This window comes from Physcomitrium patens, chromosome 19 (assembly GCF_059467195.1).
Source record: "Physcomitrium patens ecotype Gransden chromosome 19, ASM5946719v1, whole genome shotgun sequence".
NCBI lineage: Eukaryota > Viridiplantae > Streptophyta > Bryopsida > Funariales > Funariaceae > Physcomitrium > Physcomitrium patens.
The window spans coordinates 5,114,954-5,137,363 of record NC_143428.1 but is presented as its reverse complement, the minus strand read 5'-3'; the positions used below and the strand labels follow the sequence as shown (position 1 = coordinate 5,137,363).

General features: G+C 36.2%; 1 protein-coding gene and 1 long non-coding RNA gene across 39 annotated transcripts; both read right to left on the bottom strand.

Annotated features, from left to right (window-relative positions):
- Window positions 1-8,595: 8,595 nt before the first annotated feature.
- On the bottom strand, window positions 8,596-18,165 carry LOC112296135 (RNA-binding protein BRN1). 36 transcript variants are annotated; one of them, XR_016498467.1, is made up of 15 exons: window positions 17,335-17,540; window positions 16,252-16,425; window positions 15,081-15,163; window positions 14,865-14,916; window positions 14,454-14,579; window positions 13,922-14,001; window positions 13,532-13,714; window positions 13,063-13,339; window positions 12,558-12,701; window positions 11,895-12,155; window positions 10,528-10,649; window positions 9,885-10,190; window positions 9,571-9,627; window positions 9,145-9,311; window positions 8,596-8,768 (listed from the first exon to the last, which is right to left on the bottom strand). XR_016498467.1 is itself a non-coding variant. In XM_090244579.1 (11 exons), the coding sequence occupies exons 2-11, from the start codon at window positions 16,294-16,296 to the stop codon at window positions 12,028-12,030; spliced, it is 1,227 nt and encodes a 408-aa protein (XP_090100705.1). In that variant the 5' UTR covers window positions 16,297-16,425; window positions 18,014-18,163; the 3' UTR covers window positions 11,772-12,027. The 36 variants fall into 36 exon arrangements, 6 of the variants coding, with proteins under 6 accessions (XP_090100705.1, XP_090100704.1, XP_090100703.1 ...); XR_016498481.1 differs by lacking the exon at window positions 9,571-9,627 and having other exon boundaries at window positions 9,885-9,991; window positions 10,095-10,190; XR_016498484.1 differs by lacking the exon at window positions 9,571-9,627 and having other exon boundaries at window positions 9,885-9,991; window positions 10,138-10,190.
- A 238-nt stretch (window positions 18,166-18,403) lies between these two features.
- Window positions 18,404-22,233, bottom strand: LOC141044491 (uncharacterized). Of its 3 annotated transcripts, XR_016498693.1 has the most exons (4): window positions 21,838-22,233; window positions 20,275-21,323; window positions 20,058-20,165; window positions 18,416-19,845 (listed from the first exon to the last, which is right to left on the bottom strand). It is a non-coding gene; the product is annotated as an uncharacterized LOC141044491 (long non-coding RNA). The 3 variants fall into 3 exon arrangements; XR_016498692.1 differs by lacking the exon at window positions 21,838-22,233 and having other exon boundaries at window positions 18,404-19,853; window positions 20,275-21,821; XR_012216056.2 differs by lacking the exon at window positions 21,838-22,233 and having other exon boundaries at window positions 18,404-19,845; window positions 20,275-21,820.
- Between the last annotated feature and the right edge of the window lie 177 nt (window positions 22,234-22,410).

Here is a 22,410-nt window from a genome sequence, read left to right as displayed (position 1 = left end):
CACCTCCATCATGCATATTGGATGTCTACACTAGTATATATCTACTAGGCTTGTTCCATGTAGGGTTGGAAAATAATCCTGGTTGCCCCATTGGTATGGAGGGTACTTGGTTCGATGAAACTGGTGTCATGATGTAACATGAATAACAAGTAAAGGGTGAAGAAAATATCATTTTTTGAGGATCTCACTTCAAAAATATTATAGCAAATTATCTTGGAAAAATAAATATTAATCAAAGGGTAGAAAAATTAAAGCTGCTAATGCTGCCTTTTTACAAATTATGCTTCTATTTACTTTATAAGGCCATAAATAAGGCAAAACAAGGTAGATTAGAAAACTAAAGGATATAGGCATATGTAAAGAGGAGTTAGGAGTACAAATTAGTAAAAATTACCTCAAGAAGACGAAAGTTGATACCTGAAGAGGACCGGTTATGAACCTGGGTCGAAATCAGACCCCGAGGCACAAAACCGTACTCTAACGGCGACTCAAGGATTCTTTGGTAGATCGGAGATTGAGGTTTGATAGAAGATTGAATAAGGTTTCTATGGGTATTGATTTTGGGTGATTTAAAATTGTTAGGACTTTGTACGAGCTTTGCAAAGTCAAGGTTTGTTTTGGATGACTTGGATTTTATGAAATAAAATAAGGTTTATGATTTGGATGATTTTGAGAGTTTTGTAGTAGATCTATGCGTGAAATTTTGTGGGTTTATGGTTATAGTTGTGTTCAATATGTGTTGTGAATTTGAGCTTGATATAACAGTTGAATTGAAGGATATTGAGGTTTAAGTGGGTCAAGGTCTTAGAAAGTAGAATTTTAGGTCTAGTGAAAGTTTTTAAGATTTCTTGCAATTTACTAGTTGGATTGGTGTGAAACTTATGTGAGAGGATATTAGACTTGTTTTTCTATGCATACAAGAATTTTGAGATCAATCGAATGGTGCAAAGAAGAGATATTGGCTCTGGAAGATTGGCATCAAGATTGGAGAGGGAGGCTGACCAATACCCGAGCACATTTTTGAGGTTATCGTCAATTTGGTAACTCCGATCCTTTTTAATTTTTTTGTGCTTTTTTTTAACTTATTTTTTAAGAAGTGTACAAATTTTGAGTTAAGATCGACGGTTTATTCATTAGTTATTGAGGTTTAAATTTGTTATAGGAATTACTAAGGTTTGGTTTAGGATTTGGTTAGGGTTTGGTTTAGGGTTTGGTTTAAGGTTTGATTAGGGTTTGATTTAGGGTTTAGGATTTAGGGTTTGGATTAGGATTTGGTTTAGGATTAGGATTTAGGATTTAGATTAGGATTTGATTTAGGATTAGGGTTTGCTTTAGGGTTAGGATTTAGAATTTGGATTAGGATTTGGATTAAGATTAGGGTTTAGGATTTGGATTAGGGTTTGATTTAGGGTTAGGATTTCGTTCAAGGTTATGGTTTAAGATTTGGTTAGGATTTTATTTAGGATTTAGGATTTGGTTTAGGGTTTGGTTATAATTTGGTTTACGATTTGATTGGGGTTTGGTTTAAGGTTTGTTTAGGGTTTGATTTAGGGTTTAGGATTTTATAAGGATTTAAGATTTAATTAGTTTTGGCCTAAAGTTAGAATGAAGTTCAATAGGATTTTGAATAGAATTAAATAAAGATTGAATTGAGATGTATTTGAGTGATATTTGTGTTCATTCTAATATTTCTTTAAGAATTCTTATTGTTGGTTTCAAATTTCTTTGAAGTTTTTTTTGAATTTGATTAAGCTTGCTTAGCATTATTATGGTCTAATTAGAGAATTTTTAGTATTCTATTAGAATTAAGATTTTGTTATTGTAATTTCTATTCTTCCTTCCATAGCCAGGTGCCCAGAGCTTTCTCAACGAAAACTTCACGTATTACGACACCAGTGGGGTGACATTAACTGACCCTAAATATTGGCACTGGAATTGGACACTATTTCTAACATCCAAGATGACTAAATATTAGTAATATCTTTTTCATTTTTTATTTTTACCATATAGTTGTGTTACAACACGACAACGTACTTGATTGAAGAAGTCAGCATCAATTGGCACTATAGCAGAGCAAAGCCGAAATTATTCCGATTTCAACAATGTTATACACTGTTGATCAAATGTTGCTTCTCCAACCTTTGGTGCTAGATACAATCTCCTTGATAATGCATTGGATAGTCTTTGTTGCTTCCCAAGTCAATAAGTAATAACAAAGTCAAATCTAGATAGCAATATTTCATCGAGCTTGACGACAATTCAAAACCCGAGCCGACATGAAGTTCTCCAAATTCTTGTGATCCGTGTATACGGTCACCAAATGCATAGCTCTTTCAAGAAAGTAACGCCACTCTTGGAAAGAATCTACTATTGTAAGAAGTTCTTTATCGTGGATCTCATAGTTGATCTCAGCACCAAAAAACTTTCAAGAATAAAACGCAACAAGATGAAGCTTCTTGTCTGCACCTATCTGCAAAAGTACAGCTCCTATAGCAAAATCTGAAGCATCAGTCTCCAAATAGAAGGCCTTTGCAAGTCCGGATGTATCAAGATTAGAGTAGTAGTAAATGCTATCTTAAGATCTTGAAATATTTTTTCCGCTAGAAGTCTCCATTCAAGCTTGTGTTTACATGTCAACTGAGTGAGCGGAGCAGCAACTTTAGAATAATTCTTAATGAAGATCCAATAGAAGTTAGCAAAGCCAAGAAAGCATTGTACATCTCTAATCATCTTTGGAACTTCCCATGATACAATTGCTTCCACCTTTTTAGGATCCATCTTCACGCCTTCTATAGTTACAATGAATCCCAAAAATTCCATCTCAATTTGGTTAAAAAAGTACTTCTCCAACTTGGCATAAAGTCCTCGCTCGTTGAGCTTTTTAAAGACCAAACGAACGTATTTTTCATGTTCTTCTACGTTCTTGAAAAACATCAAAATATCATCTAGATAGATGACAACAAAATCTTCAAGGTGCTCTCGAAAGATGTCATTCATCATGTATTGAAAGATCGCCGGAGCATTGGTAAGACCAAAAGGTATGACATTATATTCAAAATGGCCATATCTTGTATGAAAAACTGTCTTTCATTCATCTCTTTCCTTGTTTCGCACGAGGTTGTAAGCAACCCTTAGATCAATCTTTATAAAGATCCTTGCACATCCAAGTTGCTCTAAAAGACCTGATATCAAGGGTAATGGATAACGATTCTTTTTTGTTACCTTGTTGACACCTCGATAATCCACGCATATCCACACCAAGCTATCTTTCTTCTTCACAAATAAGATTGGTGCCTCAACTGACAACTTCAAATGATGAATGAAGTTTTTGGCTAGATTCTCGTCAATGTACTTTTGTAACTCCGCTAACTCCGTCTGCAACAAATTGTAGATTAGGCCAAAAGGTGGTTGTGCTCCTTCCTATAAGTCTATGGCACAATCGTATGGTCGATGCTCTAATAGCATGTCGCCATTCTTCTTTTGAATCATGTCTTGAAAATTGTTATATTTGCTATCAAAATTTTCTCTCTACTAGTTGGAGTCGCATAAATGACAAACAATGTGCCTTCCTTGGACGATGTTATAAATATTCTTGCTCCGATAAATAAGGGTTTTTTTATTCGAGATCTTCTAAGAGGCTTACTCTTGGAATGTTCTATAGGAAATGTCATCCTTTGTAACCTCCAATCTATGGATGGGTTATGCATTTCTAATCAAGAAAGACCAAGAATAATAGGGTTTGAAGAGGTTCTAATAATATTGAAAATAATATAACTACTATGGTCTTTAAACGTCACCTCTATAGGTTCTGATTCATGGATGACACTACCAAACAATAAAGGTCGTCCATCTATTACTTCTATATGAATGGGTTTAGATTTTTGTACTAGAAGAATCTCGTGATGCTTAGTAAATTCTTCATCTAAAAAGTAAACAGATCCTCTTGAGTCTAATAAAGCTAAGGTTTTTAGTTTTTGAGGGCCAAAAGATAGAGGAATGATAAAGCAATGGGCAAGCTGAGCGAAAAGAGAGGAACCTGATTGTTGTTGTGGTATTGAATCGTCCAGCTGCACGGTCCCTATTGTGGCTAGGCATCTTCGTTTTCCTGAATAAATACGCCTTTGGTCCTGACAATACATCGATTTTGCTACTTGGGGTAGTTTCTAGCTTTGTGGCCTTCTTCATCGCAATACAAGCATAGTCCTTCTTCCTTATGCCGTTTTTTTTCTTCTAGAGTTAGGGATTTGACACGTACCACGTCAATTTGCATGTCTTCCACCTTTGAATGTGAATTCAAGCTACTTGCTGACATAGTTGGAGTGTGACGAGCTATCTATTATCTTGAGCATTGATCTTGGCGATGTTGGAATAAGCAATTATCATACTTTACAGCTTGGCTAATGGCTTCATTAAGCGTTCACGGATTGGAAAGAGATTATAACAAATCCTTCAAGTCGTCCCTCAAGTCCCAATAAAATTGACTCATCAATACTTCCTTGTCCTAATTTATGTCGTACGCTAATTATCTAAAATCTGATGCGTAGATTGATGCAGAGCATACCTCTTCTCATAGCGACTAGATCTTTGTTGTACCCCATCGTGCCTTGTCATATTTGCCAAATGCTTCTGCAAATGCCTCCAAAAAAGTTTTGAATTTGTTCAAAATTGACGATCCTTTTTCAAACAAAGGAACAAACCATGATAGAGCTTGCCCCATGAGCAAAGTTCCAACCAGTCCAACACGCAATTCCTTTGTCGATTAGCAATCGGGTTGTAAATTTGTTATCAATCTAATTTGATCGATAAAACCTCAAAACTTAGAATGCATACCATCAAACTTGTCTGAAAGGCTAATTCGGGACTCATTTCATTGTAAGATCAACGGTCCTTATTGAACTAGAGGCAAAGCTGCTTCTCTTGGTGCTAAAGCTTGAGACTGGTGAATCCTCGATTATGCAATCTCGGATGCTCCATTATTATGAAGTCTTACAATGATTCCTTCAATCTCTATAGTTCTCTGTGATAACGTAGCAAGAACATTCATAATGGCATCCAACTTGAACTCCGAACTTTCAGTCATACTAATATCTTGATTTAGGAGAAAGAAAGAAATGTCTCTACAAGAAGGCATTATTGGTTTAGAGGAGGGTACTCCACAACCTCTAAAACACCTTAAAGAAGAGGGATAATCCACTCTCTCCAAGAAAGATAAGACTTCAATATTATAATAGAAGAAATATCAGTTTAGAAGAGGGTAATCCACAACCTCTAAACTACCAGTACCTTCAAGCAGAGGGATAATCCACACTCTAACAAGAAGGAATTAGCTCTGATATGAAAGATGAGTGCAGTCTTGACAAATTGTCATGAATTTAGAATATTGACTGGAAATCTAAAGGAGAACGTCAAGAAGAATCGGCAAGAACTAGATTAATTAGATGAGTGCAAGAACAATACTAGAGAGGTGAGCTAGAGCTCCAAGAGGTGTGTTGTCAAGACTAAGAATCTCCTCAGTCTCGGCTCCTATATATACTACAAGCTAGGAAGCTTCTCAAGTAGCTTCCACAAACTACGAAGCTTCTTAAGCAGCTTCTACGAGTTAGGAAGCTTCTCAAGCAGCTTTCATGAGCTTGAAAACTTCTCAAGTAGCTTCTACAAACCACAAAGCTTCTCTAGAACCTTCTAGAATCTTCTACAACTTCCTAATGTATATCCTTAACACCACGACACTTTGACATGACAAAAGAACTAGGTACAATTATAATTTTTTATATATATTACATTTAGATGTCTATAGAATAAAATTTTAAAAATTTATTCATATGCGGCAATTAATTTTTTAAAAAAAATTAAAGGCCAATCAAGATATTAAAAATTTAATAAGTCTTAAGTTTTGTCTAGCATTAAAAATTTTAAATGGATGAAAAATTAAAATTAAAATAATATATAAAAATAAATTTATATTCATAAATAATAATAAGTTTTTTATAAGATATTAATTTTGATTAGATACTTCAAGAATCTTATATTTTAATGACAAACTCTCTTAAATCCTTACTTAAAGATTAAAAAATCTCAAAGAAGCCTCTAACACAATAATTGAAGGATTTACCAAAGTAGTAAAGGTTGCTAAAATCTCATATTCTAAAGTAGAAAAAAAAAAAAAAAAAAAAAAAAAAAAAAAAAAAAAGAGACAAGAAAATTATTTTTCAAGTTGGTCAATAAGATCTTAATCCACTTTCTTCTATATAAGACACAAGTTCTAATTTAATGATCTACTTTTAAAAATTGGCGAACAACTCCTTAAAAAATCCAACTTTTATAGGATCTTATAACAACAAAATGACAAAACTTACTAAAATCAAAAAACAAATTTCATTGACAAGGCATGTGATTTAAACTTATGGCTCAAGAAGAAAATTTGCAAATATGGCTCATATAGCTCAAGGAAGTGGTAGTCAACATATGGCTTGTTCAAGCAAGCAATGACAATTTTCTTTACTTTATACTTTGCTCCCTTAAAACACATGAGACTATTTTATACAAAATTTGGGAGTACAAACAAGCACAAAGAGTATAGTATTAAGCAACCTTCTTTCTATAAAAAAATCCTATCTAGAAAAATATATACCTTAAAAAGTCTTCATATGGAAGAAAGCAATCCTATAAAATTTTAAATTTTAAATAAATAAAAATACCATAAGACTTAGATGGCTAAAAAAACTATAGATATACAAAAAGAAATGTAAATTCTCTAAAATACCAAATTTTTCCGATGACTTTATTATCCACTCAAATGCTGAAAACTAAAAAATTTGAGATCAAATAATCTTATATCATAGTTTACACTCATACACCTATTCTCCAAAAAGTATTAAGGCTTAAGCAATCATGTTGTTTTTTTATTTTTATTTTTTATCATTGCAATGGATACATCCCAATTGTATCAAATATATATATATATATATATATATATATATATATGTTTAGTATAGTAATATAATAGTTGGCTCATTTCTCAATTCTATTAATTATTAAAAAAATCATTAAAAAATAAATTTTTATCTTTCATTTGTTATGTTTAGTAATTTTTTTATAGAACTACTTGAATTATAATAAAGTCACTTTTTGAAATAAATTTATTACAAATTTTAGAAGATAAAATTTTTAATACTATGTAGAAAATTTTTTAGAATGATTATTCTAAGTATAAAGCCAATTAAGTGGAGCTTCTTGATTTCAACCAATCAAAAGATTTAAAAATTGTAACCTCTCACCTTCTTTTCTAAATATAAAGACCCTCTTAGTATCATATTTGTTTTTATATATTAAAAGGTGGAACAATTATAAAGAATTTGGGGAATTAAATTTGCATTAAAGATCAGATGTAGCTTATAAATAAAATTCAAATTAATTTGTACAATAAATCGAATAATTTTTAAAACAGAATATTTTTATTTTTTTGGTATTTGACTTACGTAAAATACAAGATTTTCCTTTGATTATTTATTAGTGCATTTTAGTTTTAACTGACCAATAATTAAATAAAATTATTTAAGTAGCTCCTATTATATTTTAAATTATTTCTTCTAATTAGATGAAATGAGCAACACTAATTTATTTCATTAAATCAAGTTCTTTTATGATTTTAAAAATAATTAATAATAATAATAATAATAATTAATTAATAAAAAATAAAAAATAAAAATTATTGATAAAATTGTACATCAATTATAGATAAGAATGAAAAAAAAATAAATGAAAAGCACATAATAGTTTTAAATATAAAAATAGAAATTTTATAAAATAAAAGATTCTTTGAAATCAGTTGCAATATATACATAAACAAAATATAATATTTAAAGAAATAATATGTTGTCAAATAAAAATTGAAAGTTAATATAATGAGTAGTTTCATTTAAAATAAATATATATATATATATATATATATATATGTAGATTAATTATTTAATTTTTTTCTATAAAATCTATATATATATAAATGAGTTAATCATAATAAATATGCTTTTCATATTATGATGGATATTTCATACTGATTTTATAACAAAACTATAGAAAATTTTATAATTTAAACTTATGTGTAGCAAAATGTGATTTGGTACTTATTTTTAAATCTGATTTAATATTTTTACATTTACACAAAAATTCATATTAGCTATTTATTACAAAAATTATCATTATAATTTGATTTAACATTTTTTCTTCAAATACAAAAAAATTAATACAACTGTAATATAAAATTGTTTGTCTTCTATTCAAAAAATTTAAAGTAGATTGTATTAGTTGAAATGCATCTTTCCAATCTTTGTAAAATAATAATGATGCCAAGGACACTAATCTTTGGTTATTTATCAAAGTCTTTATTTTATCAATCAAGATTGTTATAACTACAAAAAAGTAGACCATACTAATATTACGAAAATAGGAGTGAACTGTTGACAAGCTCTAAATTACAATCTAGAATTACTATCTCAAACTAAAAGATCTACATCAATAAAATTTGCATTGGAATGAGTTCGATCAATTTGACAAGAACTCAGCACTACATTGTCTGGACTAGACATACACCCAATGTGAAAACAAAGATGCACATGTATTGATTATAATATATCTCGTTAAGGCTTGTCCAACAAACCACATGGCAACCATCCACATTTTGTTTAACAAGTCGGCAGAGAAGAAGCACCTCACCCCTTTCAATGCCCACCAACTACTGAACTTATTAGCCTTCCCGAACAGTCAGGTTCCTGCATCCCAACCTCCTTCAGACTCAGTCTAAGTGAGCACAAAATGGCGCTTGTACCAACCTCTGTACAATATTACATCGCAGACGGTTAGGTTCTCCTGTGACACACAAACGTTTGCTGTCGGTGGATTTCGATCAGGTTTACCATGCAGTACACTCAAACTCTAAATTGTAACGTTCTGACAGTATAATCACTTCTGGCGTCTGGCACGCAGCCACAAAATTGTGCCAGGTGTTGAAAGTCATAGAGCCAATGGGGACACAGATATGATCAGTGTCGAACGGACATTAGAAAAGCTGATATGATTGACCTTCTCCAGTCCATTTTCGAAACTTTCAATTAGGGACTAAAGTAATAAGTTTAGATGATGAATCACCCATTTTGCCTAGATCTGGGAGCACAGGAACAAACTTGAGGCTTGTGTGCAATTCTGACACACCATTCATGTGAGAAACGAGGCCAAAGGAGAACAGATTGCATCGCATGGTGGGCATGGTGGCGTTTAAATCCAACAAGTTCATTACAGCGTCCTTCATGTAGAACCTAACACAAAATCCTTACAATCCTTAAATGTTTAATAACAGAATACAGCACAGAAAAGAATGTGCCTCGAGTCAATAACAGAACTGGCATTGAAGAGGCTGATTGTGCAACCTCGGCCACAGAATTGCAAAATATCTTTCTTAACATATTTGTTAGCTATAATGGTCAGATTGACCTCCTGGAACTAAAAACTGACCTAAAAACTGACCCAGAGAAAGAGGTAAAAAAGAGGCGTGAACATTCTTGAGAGAATACATACTTGATCTTTAAAAGTCAGGAAATCTCTTCCCATGAAATGAAAACTTGTAAATAGCCCCTAATATAGAACCAATTCTTCGATAAGGTTTTTTCATACAAGTGAATACCACCTTCGAATTCGGAATGATCAAACAGCGGTAATTAACCTCGCACTGAAATGCATATATTACAACAAATGCAGCATGCAACGATGGAAAAATGAAAATGGAAAATGAAAACATGAGATAGTAACCTAACTTAAAAACAACTAATTAAACGCTCCTCTTTTCTCCAACAAACAGACCATCCCTTACGGAATTGATTGAAATGACTCACCTTGACCACGTCGCTGGCACCTCAAATTGTTCTTCAGTAGGCCCATTGATGTATGTGGAACAATTTTGCCAGGTGTGAAAACTGTGTACCCAATCCTACGCAACTACCTGACTTTTCAGAGCACACGTGTAACATGATTATTGTGGTAGTTTTCACACACAATAATATGAACATCAAAAATAAATAAATCCCTAGAAACAAATCTCGAACCTTGGTCTTAGACCATAGGACAACTTTTAAGCGTCAGCAATACCGTCTTTCGTCCCAATCTTCAAGTGCAGAGACCATGTGCCTGCGTGAACTTTCCTGCTACAGTTTACACGAGGTCACCAAACGGTAGAAGAAAAAGATGCAATGCACGACATGATGTAAATACCTCCAGCAAGCACAAAGAATCAAATGAACAGCTTAATAAAACTCAAATTCGATGAGTGGTAGAAGTGAGTTACTGATTAATCAAAATGGACTATATCAACTTACACTAGCAACATATGGAAGATGGTTTTTATAACTTCCATTTGTACAACGAGAGTGTTCGAGAAGTGTTGAACGAACAATAACTACATCGACTCCGTACACCTTAGAGAATTACAGCCCTCTGATCACCTCAAACTGTACAATAAAGATTCAAACAAAAACATACCTGGTAAAAAAGAATCAGTAATGGATTGTGCATTCAGGCACATATCAGACTGTAATTCCACAAAAAGCCTCTCAGACGGACAGGGCTGACGGTACATTCCGTACACAGGAGCAGGCGCCGTCCTACAACACAGACAAAATATCACCCCATAAATGCAACTCTTCAATTACGACAAATTTTTACTACCCCTTAAACCATTAGATCCAGCAAATTCTGTTGCCACAAAAATTACTAATTTCAGCAGTACATTGTTAGAAACTACGTACACGACAAAAGTGCCAAAACACCAACTCGTGCCCAAATAAACAAAATACACTACAGATTATGAAATGCACGAAATTAACAATTTGGATGATTCTCCGACCCCAATGTCTGTACAAAACACTCAGTACCTGGCAAGCCATGGTAAAATCCGGAACGGCCACCAAATACGAGTCTCCCAACAAAGGGACAAACGGAATGATACGTGGACATCATTACAGCTGAACAAACCCTGTAACATTTTCGCTGGGAAACCACAAAACACACACACACACACACATCACAGACCACTACCAATTCCCACAGGCAACGAGACTTTACACGTCCAAACAACCTGGTACAACAATGTATCTACAGTATGTGTACGATCAGGAAGCAACTTTGAAGTTGAAATTGAAAAAGAAAAAAGAAAAAAGAAAAAAAAAAAAAAAAAAAAAAAAAAAAAAAAAAAAACGTTGGGCGCGAACAGAAATGCATACCACTTAGTACAACACAAACCCTCATCATTGGATGGCTAGAGTGAATGATAAGCAGACTGTACAAGTACATAAGACAGAAACTCCATATTGATGGATGCACCATTGTACGCAAAAGACCATCAAATAGCTCAACAGCATAACGCTGTTAATACGGCGAAGGTAGTTAGGGAAGCAACTACGACACCTTCGCAAAACTGTGGTTAGTCTAACAGACATACCCGTCTTGTTAAAATAACTGATACACTCCGTCTGCCCCGCTTGCGTAAACCAGCTTTAATGTAACATCAAGGGAACATCTATAATCTTAACATCTTACACTAAGAAGAAAATATGTGAATAGACGGCTATCAAGGAACACAGCTGACAAGCAGGCCGGCACGAAGTCCACATTCGGACAAAGACAAACACGATTATGGGCACGCCTGTCACAAAAAGAAAAAAGAAAAAAGAAAAATCTGACTCGAACATTCGCACGAAATGATATCTTAGAAACTGCAAAATGGATACTCAAAATTGAACTTCCTAAGTTGGCCATAAATGGTACATTTCACAGGGGTACTAGCTTGCACCACAAAGTAAAATAAAGCAAACAAGCTTGCTTGACTTGGGAAAAGCAGTTTTCCCCACCTGCAAGTATGATTTGTGTTGGCGTCCGCTCAGCGGTTCAATTAGAGCGCCAGTCCTACTATTTTCCCCGCATGCAATGTCTAATGTGCATCCCTAATCTTTGCGGCAGCGAACCCCTGTTTCCCAATATTTTTCAATAGGGTTTACTTTGTTTAGTATCTCGTTTGAGCTGAACCTTTAACCTTTTCCCACTCAACTGGAACCCATTCATTACATTTATAGCTGCTTGGGCTGCATCCGGAGTGTCGTAACTTACAAAACCTGCACCACGCACCAACAATATGTCATTTCTACTCGAGAACAGGACTCGAGTTTTACAGGATTGTTTTTTTTAAAAGGAAAAAGATAAAAATAAAAATTGCATTTGCGGAAGGTCTAAGAAACGCGACAATTACCATAACAAAGGTACCAAATTGTGTCTATGAAATGAAGGTAATTTAATGAAAACGATTCAAAACAGAGTTCTATTGTAATCTATATATAGTAATGAAACATGTGCAGTGTCAGGAAAAAAAATCCGAGAAGTATATGAAATTAGGCCACGGATACTAAGTAAAGTAACGATCATCATTTGAATGTTTTGAAGCATGTATAAAAGACATTTAGAAAAACATTAAAAATTATTAACGAAATAAATAAATAAATAACTATTGGGCAACGTACCAAAGCACTTGCTGGCTCCAGTTGTCTTGTCTACAAAAACTTTGGCACTAATGACATTTCCAAAAGATGAAAAGGCAGTAGATAGCTCATCATCACCAAATTCAGGTGGTATGTGGTAAATAAATAAGTTAGCACCCGCTGGACCTGCATAAAACCAGAATCACCAAGATTATAAATTAAGACAACTTCAGAATTTAAATTAAGTAAAGTTGTTGCAAATAAAAAAACTTTAATAAAAATAAAACTCGCTCGTCATAAGCATTTCAAAGATGAGGCAAGCTTGGGCCATGAACCAGCAAATCAGGCTGTACAATTACACTTCAATCATTTGCAGATGTAAAAATGTAGACGATAATAATGGTACAACGAAGATTCATCCCACAAAGAGAAATTATAAGTTCCTTTTGAATGATTGCAAAGTGTACAAATACTGAAAAGAATTTGCAGAGAATATACTGCGCCTGGAAAAACTGCAAGAAATAATATTTAGCTGAAGATCTTATACCTTCGGTTTGGGGGCCCACACTAGTTCTCACAGCTGCAGCAGCTGCTTGCGCATTATTCATCCCAATTAAAGGAGCTATTGGAGAGGGATACGACTGGCCTTGATGTCCCATCATCTGGCCTTGATAAGGATTTGGGTATTGCTGCGCACCAAAAGGAAACGTTGTGGGTTGCATAGGTGCGTAGGCTGTCATATCTGATTGAGTTCCAGGAATAGCAGTAGGTAATCCGACCATGCCAGGTTGTTGCGGATATGCCATTGCATAGTTGCTCATCGGCTGCACCAAAGCCACATACATGTCATTAAGCAGCCATGCAGTCCTTAGAAAGCTTTCAACCAGAAACACTTAAAATATTTAGGAGGAGATTAACAACACATACTATGAAAGTTGAGAACACATAACTTCGAATGCAGTCAATCAACTTGCATCTCTAAGCCACAATCTGAAAGTGCTGGGTGAAATTCCCACCTGATATGAATATCCGTTGTACGGAGGTGGGGTTGTTACATACCCCATCGGTACAGCACCAAATATTGATGGTTGGTGTCCGGGAATGGGGGGAGAAGAAACCGACTGAGCCTTCTGCACTTTACGCGCCTGCCTTTCTTTCTCAGTGTCAGCCCATTTGACCACCAACGCAGACGGAGAACCCTGAATAGCGATCATCGTCAGTGCTTATTATGGACCGCTGCGATTGTTCATTTAATTATTTGCACATGAACCAGAAGAACACAGTAATCATACAAAACGCAGTACTTCTTACCAAGAGGGTAAATTAAGTCGACGAATGCAAGTATAAAACCTACGTAGTACCAACTCTTGTGCATACAAAGTATCAGATATAGAACAAATGTATACCTCCATTTTGTGTACTCCATTCAAAGCTTCAATAGCAGCAACGGCTTGTTCTTTAGTTTCATATTTTAAAAAAGCGCATCCTGTACAAACAAGTTAGTAGTTCGATCAACATTTAAAGAGAATAAATAAAAGCTAGAATAAATGCCACTACTTCCTGATGGAAAAGATCTAAAATCGACGTAGATGTAAGTGTAGGCAAATAAACATATCTAAAAAAAAATCCCAGTCTTCTCGCTGTAAAGGCCATTCCAATGCATCAAAAGTCGCAGAACGATAATATCTAAACCTAAAATAGTTACGCTTGTAGTTAGATCTGGTCAGTTTGTAAAATAAGAGACTACCAAGTTACAAACCATAGAGTTAAGTATTCCAGGAAAGGATAAGAGAACAACCACGCAGAAGAGTAACAGATCTGTCTTGATAGTATTGCAAAAGAAAACGTAAACACAGAGTGCTTACATGCAGAAAACTCAGGAGGCAAATTGCGAGACATAATCGACCAATCCACGGAGCAGAAGGAGGTGAAATTAACCTTTGCTAGTAGGTTGTGAGCCTTTAATTACAGAGAGCTCTTTGATAGTGCCATACTGCGAAAAAACTGCAGTCACGTCTGCTTTCGATGCTGCTTTAGGCAGCATACCAATAAAAAGCTTGTGCTCTGCCAATTTTAACCGAAGACAATAGTATAGAACACACCCGATTCAGTCTAGGTGATAATTGCAAACACATTTCTTTCAGATGCCAAAAGTACCAGAAAGAACACACCACATCAGCGTTGATTTGGTATAAAAACCAATCAGCCTGAAACACCGGCAGGGATGAGAATATGCCGCACAGAGAAGATTATTTCCGTAGAATCTCACTAATAACCCCATCAATAATCATCAGCAAGGTGGAATGATGTTGAACGTTAAGGGCATAAGCTAAAAGAAGCGTAGCATACCTAATCGTTCCATCTCACCATCTGCATATTTCACTTGCAGGGGGCTGGCTACCTGCTCCAGAGACGTGTCATTAAAGAAAAACTACTAAGGCTCTTCAAGGGACAAACATAATCCAGTTATTCTACAGCCAATTAAAAGGAAAGAACTCAAACCAGCAATGAACCAAACGAACTTGAACAAAGCCTCAGAATTTATAAGCGAACAAGGTACTTAACTGGTTGGAGAGTGCGCTTATTGTGGAAGATCTCAATAGCTTTATCAGCCTCCTGCCTTGTTGTGTAAGTAAGAAAACAACACCCTGTATCAGCAGCACATAGGATTATGAAGTGCACAAGCATTTCACAAAAATAAACATTACTAGCAAATTAACAAAGGAGAAAAAAAAAAACCGCGCGCGCGCGCGCGCGCAACCGTCGAAGTGCTGAACTCTCACATTACAATTTTCCAATAGGAAGCTGAATCGGAAAATGGAGACACAGATCCTGCGGAGGTGCAAATGCCGAAAACATAAAACCACGAACAGAACCCAAATTACAGTGCGTCATGTTTCGCAGAATATTGATCAGATTGACAAGAATGCCACCTCATGACTATTCGTACATGGAGTAGGCAATCACCTTCCACCAAGGAAAAGCCATGCTCCTCACAAGTTGTACAGCTCCCAGAAATTCGTTCATCATTCAGGATAGCTCCCAAAGCAATTGTGCAGGACCAATTCACTAGTTCCTAAAACGCCACTCTTACACTGGCTAAGTGATACAGCACCAGACAAGAAGGTACAGATATACATTCACACCGAAAGAGGTGCAGATCTCGTAACCATACTGCTTCTCCCTCATTGGACCTTGAAGAAAATGCGTGATACTAGGACCTCAGAAGAACGTGAATGAAAACCGGGTGCAATTTCAAATATGTGCAATATGTGTGTGTGGAAGGGGGAGGGGTTACAATAACCAGACAGGTTGAGAAATTAAGAAAGCTACTAGTGAACAGAATAATCACTGATCTAATACAGATAGTTGAATGTCCTAGGTATTAAAAAGAAGTTGTTTGTTATATCAGTCAATGTCTACACCTCAACGAAAACCAATTTAAGCAATTAGACAGCTGCCACGTGCGCCACGTTTCATTTCCATAATTTTGGTATTCGCCTGGTGCAAAAAACTAGTTCTAGGCACAACGACACTGATACTAATACTTAACATTACAATCGAGAAACAATTATAAAGAGCTTCCCACAGAACCGGCACATCCCCAATTCGCAAAGTACATGCACAAGTAACTAATCTCTATGAATTGACAAGCACGGTTAGAAAGAAAAAGTGAAAAGGCAAGAAAAATAAACAAAATAAAATATTACTTCAATTAGGCAGAAAAATCACTCACCTCGGGACAGTTTAGTAAGCTTGTCTTTAATGATATTAATTTCATTAACAGTTCCGGCTTCTGAGAAGATCTCCACTAGCTGCTGCTCAGACATCTGTTTAGGCAACTGCCCCACAAAAAGCTTTACAGAATCCACTGCCCGATTCACCCCATTTTCAATCACGCCCTCCATGGCTGCAATCATCAACACAAGACATGCCAACAGAAAGATCAGATAACATACATACACCAGAAAAGTTTTCCTAATTACACGGCGCCAGAAATGAGTTCAGTTCTTGACAGAAATAAAATCCTACAGCCTCAGAACGATTATATTTTTGCTATTACTTCAAATCGCAGCCATAACTCTAGGTGCACAAAGCTTGGCAATAGGTACACTCGAGTATTACAAAACGGTGAAACAGTTTATTGCAGAGCTAGAGATAGTAGCCTGTGGTTGTAGAATATGTATGTGAGAAGAGGCAATCATCTCGGGCTCATCAAACTTGATAGGCGAAGTGAAGCAAGGAGAGGAGAAGGCAAATAAATATAATATCTTTCTAAAAACCAAATAAAAAATAACAAAGTTTACCAACATAAATACAAACAAACCGGTACACAATTCTATCATGCTTCCATCCACCAGATTGTCGAAACCAAACCAAGTCACCTACAAGTCATTGGAGAATAAAAGATGATTCGATTCACTTCTCCTTCTCTCTATCTCTCTCTCCATCTCTCTCTCCATCTCTCTCTCTCTCTCTCTCTCCATCTCTCTCTCTCTCTCTCTCCATCTCTCTCTCTCTCTCTCTCTCTCTCTCTCTCCTCCCCTCATCCACCTCTATTTCTATGCACATTCCACGTATTCGCGACATGAGCTAAATGCCACTAAGGCGACTTCAGCAAGATTCTCGAAAAACACTAACGCACTCCCTTTAACTCCCAAAGGCAATATGCACTTGAGTTTTCGTGGTAGAATTTCAGCCTCTAGACACATATATCACCCAGATACAACACAAAAATATTTGTTCTTTTGCGATTACCTAACTGACCTTCAGCCGCTAATCATACCATGCATAAAACAGAGAAAAAAGAGATTCGTACCTTCTACTCCAGGAGCAGCTGTATACATGGAAATCATTCAAGGATAATGGGAGAACGATGAATGCTCACTTCGGAAAATATAAAATACAGAAAAACAAAAACAAAAAACAAAACAAAAACAAAAACACACGCGCGTGCGCAAATACTTTCTCCTCTGCTAAGATTATCAAATTTCAGATGGTGTGTCTATCGCCATTTTTCATTGCCCGATTAAAAAAGCTAGCAAAGAGCCAGACCTTCCATATGGTGTCTTAGAAACCAAATTAAAACTGGTGAAGCTCGTTTGGTTTATCTGACACTACGAAATATTTTTCTCTCAGCTGTTAACCTATCATCAACAAGTCTCAACACGACGAAGAGTTGATCAGATCCTTGTGCCTAGCCAAAGCAATGTCGGAGCGCCTAGATTCCACCTGCATGAGTATAAGCGAGGGCGACAGAGAGACATGCCTGGAAGAAGATGAAAGCCTCTCCCACGAGAAGGCGCAATGAGGCAAACTGGAAGCCAGCCGAAGGAGGGAAGCAAAGAAGGCGAAGAAAAAAATGACAAAGAAAAAGGCAGAATCGGCAACAGTAAAGCTAACGCAGCAGTTATGAATGAGAACCAATCGGGAGCACTACGTGCAGTGCCACTTAAGGTGGGCCCGCGAGAACGAGATGAGGAAAGGGCGGAGCTCACTCCCTCTCGCTCCTCCTCCTCCGATCCTTCGAGCTCTACGGCAACTGGAAATAGTGTCGAACAAGCCCGACAGGATTTAGGGCTTCGCTGACTCCGTCTCGCGCTCCTCCGCACCGCGACATTCCCCGGAACGCGGAGAGTGGATCTGGGGAACGCGATGGGTTTGTGCGGTTGGTGAGCCAGCGGAGGAGGGGACAGCTAAGCCGATGCTGCCCAGCTGGACTTGTCAGGCTACTACATGGGGCCTGGCCCCGCGGCCTTAGGGCTCCCCCGTAGCACTTATCACCGCATCCCCCCTTCCCCTCTGTGCTCCCACTACCCCCCCCCCTTGCCCGAATTTATAAAGCTGTGTTTTTCCATATCAACATATTTTGCACTTCGTATGCTATGTCGGGGCGAATGAGTTTTTTCTTTTCTTTTATTTTCTTTTATTTTTTTCCCTCAACGAATAATTATCTAAGCACAAATCAAAAAATTGATTATTTATGCCGTTGTTGAAAACAAGTGTCTTTGAGCACAAAAAATAATACATTTTAGCTAATTTGTACGTGTGTATGTATGTATTTGTACGTAAATAAGCTCCAGGAAAGAAGAAACATACGTAAATAGATGAATAATAAAAATGTAAACAACAAAAAGTAAATGTATTTTTAATCAAAACATTAAAAGGTTAATACTATTTATTTCTTTAATAGGACTAAATTTGAGAAACCTCCCAAACTGTTAAGCAACTACATTATGTATTCAAATTATGAATAATGCCGTTTGTTTTGTTTCAAAATTGAGTGTATGGTCCAATGCATTAGCAAAATTTAACACAAATGTTTAAGTGATATAAAAAACTTGAGCCGTTTTATAGTACATTTTATCAATTTTATTTTTTCAATATTAAAGTGAAGAAGCAACAAATAAATTAATGAAAATAATATATATAGTATGTATTTATGTTTCTAAAATAGCACATTATTCATATCTCATACGTTTTAGAATTAAGGAAAAATACAATACTTTTCACCACCAAAGAAAATGTAAGAGTTGTCAAATAAAATAAAATAATGACATTTGGTTTACAATCCACCTTCATCACTCACTAATCAGAACAAAAACAATCGAATAAAGACCACAAAAGAAATTAGAATTTCAAATACAGATTACTTTTGTTCTGACCTTGAGCAAACATGCTATAAAAAAAAACTCCGATTACGTGCAAAAAAAGATTTAGTAAAATACATACACAGCTGATATAATACAACAACTCATCATCTGACTCTCAAGAGCTTAAAAATTTTTATCTTTCTAAAGAAACGTATTTGATATATACTTCAAATGCCCTCATATTCTACAAACTATTAGAAAATAATCATACATCAGAGGATACTTACTAAAAATGGTGTTTCTTTTAGTATTTTCAAGAATACTTTTAATGATGAGACAAATAAATTAATAAATACACAACAACAAATAAGCAAGTATACAATATTGGCCATTTGGTTCTACTTCTAATAGAGAAAAGTTGATTTAAGGAAAACAAAAAAACAAAAAAACAAAAAAACAAACAAACAAACCAAAACACATGTCTGAATTAACCTTACTTGTGTTTATAATTCTTTATATACACATTCAATATTTTATTTTATTCAGTAAAGAGAAGAAAAAAAAGTTTATATATATATATATATATATATATTACAAAGTTTCAAACAGTCCTGCCGTGCTTTTGCCACACTATTCCACAAGCTTGATTCGATACCAGCATGCCCCAGCTTCACCGAAGTTTGTCTGATGTGTTGAATTACGATACTTGCAGGGGAGACTAGATTCCTGCACCTTGTCTGCAGGACTACATGGTGTGAGTCAATGCACGTCATTAGATGGTTTGAGAGTTCAGTGCAACTCTGTGGTGGGCACCACAATGCTCCCATAATGGCACCAGGAAACGCTACATAGTCAGTGACAGGATTGAATCCTGTACACCAGATTCACAGATAGGTCCAATTGCCAGGGCACATGAAGGAAAAATTGTAGGAGTGCGGTTATCACTCACACAACTGAAAACAGCGAATCTTTGTTTGAAGACTTCTTATTTTCTTCTATTTCATTGTTTGAACTTGAAAAGTGGACTTGAAAGCAGCTCAAAAGAATTGAAATCCATCTTGTCAATTCAGACGATGTAAACCAGTCGGTTAGAAAATAACACAAGCGATCAGCAAGTGGAGTTGAACTTAGTAAGGAGTAAAGAAAACATGAGGATAGACTCATACTTGGACAAACGAGGTGAGAGGTGGTTAACTCGTGTTCTCATCAAGCACAACATCTCTGAATAAGTCACTTGGAGTTGGACTTGATGAAAATAAATAAAGATAATAGTAGAGTTTTATCTGTTGTTTCGGTAAAACTCAAAAAGGGCCGACAAAATTTTTACAGCAGTTCCCAAGAGTTGCCTTGGGCATGGCACAATAGGGCGTCCGTTAACAAATGATTCTATGTCAAAGCAATCAGGGCCCCAATTTGATATATTCCAGCAGTGAGCTCAACCCAATTTTACGAGCATATACCCAACCAAAATACAACATACACATCACACTTATCAGAAGACAGGGCAATGTCAAGAGAGTAACAGTTCTATATTCGACATAGTCTACGGACCTGGTCTAAATATACTAATTCAGAAGAGAACAGTACCTTGTGGATGAACTGGAGATTATGTTCATGAAAGTTGTGAGGATCTGGCAAGAGCTAACAAGAGTGAAATCGAATAATATATTACGTCAAAGTATAGCCTCTGCTAGAGAGAAGTGCACCGTAAGTAGACGATGAATATGGCTTGGGTATCGGACGAGTTGGCAATCCCACTGCACCGCAATTTAACAGTGACTTGGTTCACAAGCACAGGGCTGACGTAGGCAGAAACACGTAGAACAAAACATTGCGAATAGATTCCGAAGCTTCCCCATGCAGAGCTCCCTTGGGTTTTGTACTAACCCTAAATTCAGGCTACGCCCGCGCTGTGCAGATGCAATCATCAGAAACAAGTATTAGGTGTTCGTAAAGTGCAGCGCATCCTCTATCCTTAATTTCGTCTTCGGAACAACAGTACAATCCGCACTCGCAGGCGAGCCCTAAGATCGTCCGACTTCACCTCACTTGCAGGTTGAATCGAGTTGAACAGTACACCCTCATTGTACCATCAATAACTACAGCAATCTTGACAGAAGAATGTTCACGCCCGGATATAAGATGATGATGGTGACACACTGACTCAGCGGATGGGGTACTGTACCGCTCAAGAGCTCGGCGATGACGAAACCTTCTGAAAGAGAGAGTACACACAGAAACCCTCACGTGTTTACTGACTCATCGAAAGGTGATTCACAAAAAGCCATCCCTAAGAAGTGCTCTTCACTTTTGAGTGACCCAAGTGCCAATCCTACCATTCCAGATCTCCCAACGGCAAGTATACCAACAAATAAGGTCGAAACTTCTATGAACTCATCTACTGGAAGATATTGTTAAAAAGCAACGTTCGTACAAAAACTGCAAACATTCCTACAGCTTCCAATTCGCTTTTGATCCTGGACCCAGAAAGTATGTCACCCTCATGTCAGAATCTCGCTCTTTTCCGTTGCTTAGGGACCGTAGACCTACAAAGCGTGATTGTTCGCAGTCGAAGTCCAGTCTCAGACCCCCGATGTTACCATCATCCATGCTAACAACACAACGGCGCTGAATCTCTCTCATGGTTCAGCAACTGATACCCACCACCATTCATTCACCACACAATTTGGATTGCAATAAACATAAAAAGAATAAAGAAAACAACTTACACGCCACTCTGCAAATTCTTCATCTCATGTGGTGATCACAAGAGCGGTACATATAGAGCGAAACATCCATGAGTCACGACTGCAAACAACATCTCGTGACCTCCATGGCACTGCATACCATCCCCGCAACAAGCCACCCACAGTTAGAATTAGCATGTGAAATGATGAGCTGAAAACACTCAAAGGGGCAAAAACACTTGAAGAGAAGAGAAAGCACTGCTGATCAAGCTCAGCAAAGCTTAATGGCGGTGAAGGATTCTTCACCATCACCAGCATGACACAAACAAACAAGAGCAACCGGAATCAACATCAGTTTATGTCTCTACACGTTGTGAGTATAATTTCTGCTTTTCTCCTGTAAATTTCTTCACATCACAGTGAGTGATTTCTGATGAAGTTCAGTATTCAGTATGTAGTGTTTTTTTACTATGTTTTTTTCGATTTGACAAAATTCAGTCAGATTATAAGTTGTACTTTGTAAAAAAATTTAAAAATTATTCAGAGTAGCAGAATTTTGTCCTTAAATTAATTTTTTGATGGTTATTTTTATTACTATTATTACTGAAAATAAAA

Excerpts from the sequence above, each read along its gene's own strand:
- LOC112296135 (XM_024548365.3), bottom strand. The coding sequence starts at position 17,371 with ATGATTTCCATGTATACAGCTGCTCCTGGAGTAGAAG. Across the intron at positions 12,702-13,062 it reads TGTGGGCCCCCAAACCGAAG|GTCCAGCGGGTGCTAACTTA; the intron begins GTATAAGATCTT and ends GGTTTTATGCAG. Across the intron at positions 12,156-12,557 it reads TGGAGCCAGCAAGTGCTTTG|GTTTTGTAAGTTACGACACT; the intron begins GTACGTTGCCCA and ends TGCGTGGTGCAG.